General features: G+C 32.2%; 2 protein-coding genes and 1 long non-coding RNA gene across 8 annotated transcripts; 2 read left to right on the top strand and 1 right to left on the bottom strand.

The window, feature by feature from the left end:
• On the top strand, window positions 441–2,836 carry LOC104758086. 6 transcript variants are annotated; one of them, XR_762618.2, is made up of 9 exons: window positions 441–644; window positions 754–806; window positions 939–1,062; window positions 1,146–1,216; window positions 1,338–1,426; window positions 1,517–1,591; window positions 1,674–1,762; window positions 1,881–2,308; window positions 2,514–2,836. It is a non-coding gene; the product is annotated as an uncharacterized LOC104758086 (long non-coding RNA). The 6 variants fall into 6 exon arrangements; XR_762619.2 differs by having other exon boundaries at window positions 2,164–2,308; XR_002036368.1 differs by having other exon boundaries at window positions 1,312–1,426; window positions 1,674–2,308.
• LOC104758087 (acidic leucine-rich nuclear phosphoprotein 32-related protein-like) lies at window positions 3,617–5,118 on the top strand. The gene is made up of 2 exons (XM_010480898.2): window positions 3,617–4,109; window positions 4,622–5,118. The coding sequence occupies exons 1-2, from the start codon at window positions 3,744–3,746 to the stop codon at window positions 4,865–4,867; spliced, it is 612 nt and encodes a 203-aa protein (XP_010479200.1). The 5' UTR covers window positions 3,617–3,743; the 3' UTR covers window positions 4,868–5,118.
• LOC104758088 (desiccation-related protein PCC13-62-like) lies at window positions 5,862–7,631 on the bottom strand. Its single transcript, XM_010480899.2, has 3 exons — window positions 7,257–7,631; window positions 6,882–7,107; window positions 5,862–6,288 (listed from the first exon to the last, which is right to left on the bottom strand). The coding sequence occupies exons 1-3, from the start codon at window positions 7,586–7,588 to the stop codon at window positions 5,920–5,922; spliced, it is 927 nt and encodes a 308-aa protein (XP_010479201.1). The 5' UTR covers window positions 7,589–7,631; the 3' UTR covers window positions 5,862–5,919.

Raw genomic sequence — 8,465 nt, forward strand, 5'->3', positions numbered from 1 at the left:
ATTTATAAAATCTAATATATTGTGTAATTTTGATTGTCTGTATCGATTTTGCGACCGCAGGTTAATGGGTGAATATAATATTGTTGGTCATATGATTCCATTGGATTAACTATTAGTTTAATTTTGATTTTTTTGTATTTTGTATTTGTATTTATAATGTATATTAAATATAATTTTGATACTGTTGTTTAAAATAAATAGATGAGTTGACCTTAATTTGACATCCAATTTTTATTTGTGGGAATTATTTTTTTTTGTTCATATAAATATCTGTTATATTTTGCAATATTTGTTGAATTGTTTTTTGTCAATCATTAAAGAAAATAATAATGGACCAGAATACTTTAATCCAAACAATTAAACTTGATGGGTTTTATTAATGTCCAGGCCCATTCAGAGATTGTAAACATTTACCGACAACAATTTATTATGGCCAGAAAAAAAAAAAGGCAACAACAAAAGAAAAACGTAAAACAAAAAAAAAATGGTTGTCTCGAGAGAAAAGTCGATTTGACAACATAGATCAGATTCAGAAGATGATGGATCAGACAACATATATTTTCCAATTATGAAAACCCAGAGTAAGATCCATCATTTATCGAGATTAATCGACTTACCGATGTCTTCTTCAATTGATAAGTGAGGTAATCTCGTAAACAATGTTTAGATTCTGATCAATTATTTCTATTTCTGATAATAGCTCAAAAATTGTTACGATTCCTGCTAATCTTCTTCTTTTATGTCTGATTCCAGCGTTTTAGTAGAGCTTGAAAATCTACAAACGAATATGGGTCTTCTATATGTAGGTTAGAATCTGAATCTGAATCTAAATCGTTTTTGATTTTTTTTTTCAATTCATGTTTACATAGTCAAATATTGAGGTTTATATTGAAATTTATGTTTGTCCTAATTTTGTGATTTTTTTTGGTGAATATGAGGAACTCGAATGACGACCCACTCATAACATTCAAAGGCTTGCACCAAATTTACATCTTGGTGTTCTTCTTCGCCATCTCTCATATCTTCTATAGTTTAATCACCATGATGCTTAGCAGACTCAAGGTATGCGATAAAATCTATTTCTGATATGCAAATGTGTTTGATTGAGTGAATTAAACAATATTTTGGATTGGCTGTTGTGGCAGATTCGTGGATGTTCTGACTGTGGGAGAAAGAAATATTATGTCACGCATTATTGACTATGAGTTTTCTATTGGTACTTTGTTTCATAAGATTCTCTTTTGAATGATTTGCTCAAAAAAAAAAAAAAAAAAAAGATTCTCTTTTGAATGTTTTGTTCTAATTTTACAGACTGGCATTTGTTTTGTGTGGTGTAGATCATTCAAGACTTAGACTCACTCATGAGACTTCTTTTGTGAGAGAACATATAAGTTTCTGGACAACCATTACTTTCTTCTTTTACGTCGTAAAGATACCATTTCTCTCAATCTTCATCTCTTATAAAAATGCATCAAAACTTTCCTCATTTGATTGATTTTTGCTCTTTTGGTTACAGGGATGCTTACTAAGGCAGTTATTTGTATATGTGAGAAGAACCGAGTACTTCACTCTGCGTCATGGATTCATCTCTGTGAGTTTGATAGTTTTGTATCTTTCCATTTTCTTCTCTCACAATCTTGATATGTGATACTACTAATACTGTTTTGATTCAGGCTCATTTGGCCCTACTGTTAAAGTTCAACTTCCAGAGTTATATCTAACGATCTCTCGAGGACGATTTCAAGTTGGTAGTTGGAATAAGGTTAGAGCAAAAATCAAGTTAAAACAAAAACTGTGCTTCTTTATCTGATCTTATATAACTGTTTCTTTTGCTCCGGTTTGACCCACCTTATTTATATTCATCATTTATTTGATCTTAGTTAAGGTAAGGAAGCTAGCATCAGAAACAGGGTCACTGTCCATGACCATAGTTCCATTGGTAAATGACATCTTGTACAGATGCGTGGTTGGTCTGAATTGACCAGTTGCATAGCTGAGTGCAAATGTCTCAATGAAAACCCAGTTACCAATAGGAAGTCTATTGACATATTTGTTTAGCAATTCCTTCTTCACAGATGCATGAATCTTTTTACTCTGCATCAATGAAAGACATAAGATGCATTAGTAATAAAAAATAATTGTATGTTTCGAAAACGTAAACAGTAGACCTTACCATCGAGTCTGACAACACCAACTCAAGTGTTTCACCACCATTTAGACGCCATGAATGGATGACCTTGACTTGAGCCCTCCATGAGGTTTTGTAGGGGCGAACGTCTTTCAAGAAAGCAAAGGTAGCAGCCATAATGTGAGTGATGTTTTGATGTGTTTGCTTATGTTTAATTTTCGTTTAGGTGGGTATTATTTATAAAGAACCGATTAGGTCATAGAATAATTTTTGTGAAGATATCAAGAAGATATGATGAGACGATAATTAGAGAGAAAATCTTGTTTTCTGGTTTTTTATGGAATCTTTAGGGGATATGTTATATTTTAAATTTAATTTTGTTTAGGTTGATTGATATATGAGTAGCGTAATTGTTGGAGCAGATTTTTGGAAATCAAGCAGTTTAAACAGAATTCTTGGAGAAGATTGTAAGGCAAGAAAATCTTTCTCATTTAATTGTTAAGAATAAACGGGTGAGAGGAGAAGGTATAATCGTGTTCTGTATAGTGTTACAACTTTCGATAGAGGCTGGGCTTGGCCCAATTGTTTTTTGTAATCAACAAATCATGTGACCCAAGAAGAATAATTGTAATAGAAGGTATTAAAGACAGTGGCAGGGTTATAAATAAGTTGGAAATCCAGGATTTATTCTATAAATGTTTCTGAAAATGTATATATAGATACTGTCGTTATGTCATTAAACTGTGGTGCTCAAGTGTTTGAAGTAGTTAAAGCTACAACTCTCCAGGTCAAGCATTCATAGTTGTACTTGTACCGATTTTATATTTTCTCTCTTTCTCACACACGACAACATTCCTAACAAAAAAACAAAAAGAAGAGAATGTGATCCGTATATTACCTTCTTTTGTTCTTTATAAATTGATGTTTTAGAGTTTAACTTTTAAACCAATTACATTCAGCAAAATCAGTTTTTCCATTACTCCATTAGTATTGTTTAAAGTTACGAAAGAAACTATCCAAATTATAATTTATGCCTTTTAACAAAAAAAAAACTATCCAAATTATAAAAATGTGTTTTAAAGAAAGTTTTGTGTTTTTTACATTTTGTATCAAACCCAATATCCAAATTATCAAATCTATTGTTTAAGTATATGATATTGGGCCTTAATTATACAGCATATTGGGTCTCATTTAATTTACCTACGTTTAGAAACTAGAATATTCGATTGAGAGAGAAAATAAAAAATAAAAGTGGTTTTAATTAATTATTCGCACAAGCCGCACGTGTGAGTGATCCTAAAAAAGAAATAATGAATTATTTTATTTTAATTCAGGTTTGGCCCGCCGCTGTGGTTCTTGAGGCATCTTTTTACCCTTACTCATCAAAACCACATTGTTCTCTCATCTAAACCGTCGGATCACAATCCACGTCATCAATCCTCGTGAAATTAACATTCAACGGTTCAGATCTAATCTCAAAGACGGTACTGCTTCAAGCTCATGAGTCGAACCTTCTCTAACCCTTTCTCTTTCTTCTCCTTCTCTAAAAATTCTCCAGGAAAATCGAATTATTTTCTCGGGAAAAATCTTGTAAACTTCGCTTCTTCGTAGAAAGATGACTGATGGTAAGGACTTCAAAGACAAAGAAGAGCCTGAGATTCAAGTTCTAAGCGACGACGATAGTGATGAAGAAGAACAAGTTAAAGCCGGTGGTGAAGGAGGTAGCGACGACGACGAAGGTGAAGAAGATGGAAGTGAAGGAGATGATGACGACGATGATGATGATGATGAGGAAGAAGATGAGGATGACGATGATGATATTCAGGTTTTGCAGTCTTTAGCTGGTCCTCCTGTACAATCAGCGGAAGATGAAGATGAGGAAGGTGATGAAGATGGAAACGGAGATGACGATGATGATGATGATGATGATGATGATGATGATGACGATGATGATGATGAGGATGAAGATGCTGAAGATGAGGTATCAATTTTTGAAAAATTTTAATCAATTTTATTGGATTTGTTTCAATTGATTAAGGGTTTTTGTCTCTGAGATGAAAATTGTAGATCTAGGGTTTTATATATATGCTTCAATAGTTTTGAATCCTCTGTTTGAAGGCTGGATCTGTTTAACCTAGACACCTATTAACAGAATCTTTGAACTTTTCCTGCAAATTTTTTATCTCACTGTAATTAGAAATTGTTCTGTTTTATCCCCAAATTAGGGTTTATGCTTTCTTACCCTGAATAAAAAAGTGGGTTTTGATTATAGTTTATGTTTTGTTTCTTTCTCTTTACTCAAATCAGATTAGAAAGTGTTAAGAATTTAGGTTTCCATGTTCATCTTTCTAAGTCTATACCTTTGTGGTACTGATCTGAGTTCTTCTTGTTTCTGATAGTAGAAACTGTTGTTTGATTTAGTAAAGTTTGGTTTTAAGGTTTGAAACTGAGATGGTGTTTATGTTTTGGTTTTGTCTTATGGGATTTGTGTAGGCGGATCTTGGAACAGAGTACTTAGTGAGGCCAGTTGGTAGAGCTGAAGATGAGGAGGATGCAAGTGATTTTGAGCCAGAAGAGAATGGTGTTGAAGAGGATATTGATGAAGGAGATGACGATGAGAACGATCATTCGGGTGGTGCTGGGAAATCAGAGGCTGCTCCTCCAAAGCGGAAGAGAGGTCCTGAAGAAGATGAAGATGATAGTAGTGATGACGATGATGAGAGACCTCCAAAGAGGTAGTATTCAAATCTGATAAAGACAACACAATGAAACCAGAGAGAGCTTTTATGTTTTCTTTTTAAAAAAAATTTGGGTGTTGTGAGATTTGAATCATTGGTTGAGGTTTATGTAAGTTTATTATGGAGCAACGAGAGTAGTTTTTAAGTTTTAAGTAGGGCTCTTTTTTTTTTTTTTATGCATTGCTGTTTTTTCTTTTTCTTTTTTGTACCTTTTTTTAGTGAATCAATAACCAATGAATGTTTCTCCAACAATTTACCTGTAGTTTCTAATGCTCTTTCTTTAGAGCTTTCTTTTACATTTTGTGTATCTCTTCTAATTTAGAGTAGAGTTCAAAACACTAAGGTATTCAAATCTTTTCATAATAAGATCATCTCAACCAGACTTAATTCTATGTGAAGAGCAATGGTCATCGTGTTTAGAACGTAGGAATCGCAAGAAGTCTACGTTACATGGCAAAAGTAGAGTAAGATATTAGTACCATACACAAGTTCTCGAAGTGGCATGATTTGCTTTTTGTTGTTGCCGACAATTACATGGATGGATATACAAAAAGTCATGTTCACATATGAATATCATGTAGATTCCTACCACACCTTGTTTATGTGGATATAGGTCCCCTTAAGTTATATATAATTGATTAATTTGGATTTGGATTTCAGATCAAGTTCACAACCGTGAAGTAATATGCAATCACTATAAACATTAGTTGACATGTGTGTATGTACTATTGAAAAGTATTAGAGACTTGAACATCTTCAAAAATGATAATAACACTAACAGACTGAATTTTTCAAACATTTTAATTTTGAAAATTTTATTCTCACATGTATTAAATTAATACGACCACTATTATTTTGTAATCTTTCCTATAATTCCAAAGGAAATTAAACTCCAGCTACCAAGGCCCGGCTTAGCACATGTGCTGGAGGTGCAAGAGCACAGAGTCCAGGATCCAAAAAAAAAATTTTGCATGTTAATTTTTTTTTTATATATATTTGGGTGTATTTCATAAAATAGCACTGGGTCTACATAAACTTTGAGCCGGCCCTCCATCAGTAATACAACTTAGCTATATCTCCATTAGCTCCTTTAGGATAAAATCCACCAGGAATACTCTCATTTCCACTTCCATACACAATTCGTAGAATCTCCTCAGGTGTTCTATCGTAAGAGAGAGATGACTCATCACCCGCCAATACATTTCCAATCACTTTTCCTTCTGCGCCATCGGCCTTACGCACCATCAATCCCTCATCTTTTAGTCCTGTTTTTCCCAATTTGTTCCTTAACTCTGAGATCTTATTCGTGAAGGCTGCGACCGTGATATTATAAGGATGTACTATTTTTGAAGCCCGAGCATTTAACATTGCTCTTATCACTGCGTCCTGGCCTGATTCTACTCCCAAAAGTCCTGCTACTAACTGAAATAGAGGTTGCGAAATATGATGTATACATGATGATATTTTTTTAAAAATCAATTAAGAATGAACTTATCTCTACTGTAAACTGTGGTTCTATTACTTTGTTTTTTCAATATAACAATTTGAATTATTAACATCTTTTGTAATTAGATGAAATTATAGTCATAACTCGTAAAGAGAACTTTCACTGTAAAAATAAAAAAAAATAACTCAGAATTAAAGATAATAATGTGTATTTTATGAAATCTTTACCTCAAAATCGATAGAATATCTCTAAACACATACTGATGTAATAACACGTTAGTCAATTTTATAAAAGCCTAAACTATGAAAGAATATACAATAATGATGTATTTGGCGAATCAAATATCATGGTCTAATAAAGAATCATTCTGATTAGTTGATAATTTTGTGAAAGATTCCTATGAAAAAGGTTATTTAAATCTATTCCTAATTTATGTCGAGTAGACCTTGTTGTCTTGTTTACTTTACAATGTGGTTTTTTAAATATATTCCAAAAACCTTAGTTTGTTGTTGTAAGATGAGATTATACCAATTAATAAAAGATTTTTTTTTTTGTCTAGATTTGTTACCTTTCTTGAGGATGGACATTTCAGTTTAGGGTTAGCGCCAACGTAGCCGGTGAGACCAACATAAGGGACCAAATATGAAGCAATGAGGTAATTGTAAGAATTGGCATAAGGATTGAATGGTGGCACAAATTTTTTTCCAAATGCTTTATCCATCACATTAGCAAATGATTCTTTACTCAAATCAAGTTGTGGTCTGGCAAATCCTTTCACCCTTTTCTTGATTGCCCTGCCAAGTTTAAGTTTTTTTGGAGATGATGTCAATGCGATATATATACATGATAAATTAAATTAAAGAATCTCAATTCTCAAATCTATGAAAACAACACTGTACAGTCATAATTAACTACACTATATATACAAATATAATCATTGTACCTCAAGTGGCCAACCTCTTGCCAAGCAAACTGCAAAATAACATCTCTTGTCAAAGGATCAAGATTAGCTTTCTGAGCTCCAAGAGGACTTGGCCCTCCCATCGTTAAATTAGGTGCAACTTTATCAAGGCCAAATCCCAATGCTCCGAACAAGAAAAATTCAGCTTCAAGATACTCCAAATTCAATGGAAACTCCAATAGTTTCCTATCCTTATTTGTACAGCTCTTTTCCTCCTTATGTGGAGAACTCATAACTTGAAGATGATGAACGTTGAAGAAGAACACCATCACCATCGAAACCAACAAGCTTCTTCTCACTTTGGTGATTGCCATTTTAAAAATATTTTGGTTATGTTTATTTATTTATTTTTTTTTATGATTTGATTTGGTTTTAATTTGGATTGAAGGTGAAGTATTTATAGAGTTTTAGACTTCAGGACTTGAGGTCATAGCAAAAGAAATCTGCTCTTTCCACGTGGCCGTTTAGGTGCTTGTTGAGACTAGATTAGATAGAGTCAATATTCAAATCTTATATACTGACTGAGATTAGTAGACTAAAGGGAGCTGTATTCAACAATATATTTTTAAGGGGGGTGTATACCAAAGTGATTTGTGTTAAAATAGCTTATATAAAAAAAACAAATCTTATGTTATTCAATGTTACTAAACCAGTGATTTGAAAATATATCTTAAAATCCATAATTATTGAAAACATTTTGAGGATTGCATTTTTATTGACTTCAAGGGATTGTAAAAAATCTCTTTAGTTAAAAGTACATAAATTAAAGGGGTTTTATTCCGTCAAATATTTATAATGATTTGATTTTTAATGACTTTTAAATATGTTTTTGATGATTCTAGGAAAGATGTTATGATTTATCCTTTTAAACTACCTATAACCTTAAAATTTAGATTTTTATATTTTTTTTTACTAGGGGAATCCTCTCGAATTCACTTAAGTCCTTTAAAATCATTAAAAACCAAATCGACAAAGTGTTTTAAATAAAAATAGATTTTAAAATAATTTTTCAAATCCCTAATTCAATAATATTGGATATCATTTCATTTTTTTAAATATATGATTGAATATTACATGATTTGTTATTTTTACATAAATCAGTTAAAGTGTTTGATTGAGTACATCCCATAAATCTCATAGTAGTAGGTGAGAATTGGGATGGTTTTACAAGAAATCATTAAAACCAATATC

This window comes from Camelina sativa, chromosome 17 (assembly GCF_000633955.1).
Source record: "Camelina sativa cultivar DH55 chromosome 17, Cs, whole genome shotgun sequence".
NCBI classification, from domain to species: Eukaryota; Viridiplantae; Streptophyta; class Magnoliopsida; order Brassicales; family Brassicaceae; genus Camelina; species Camelina sativa.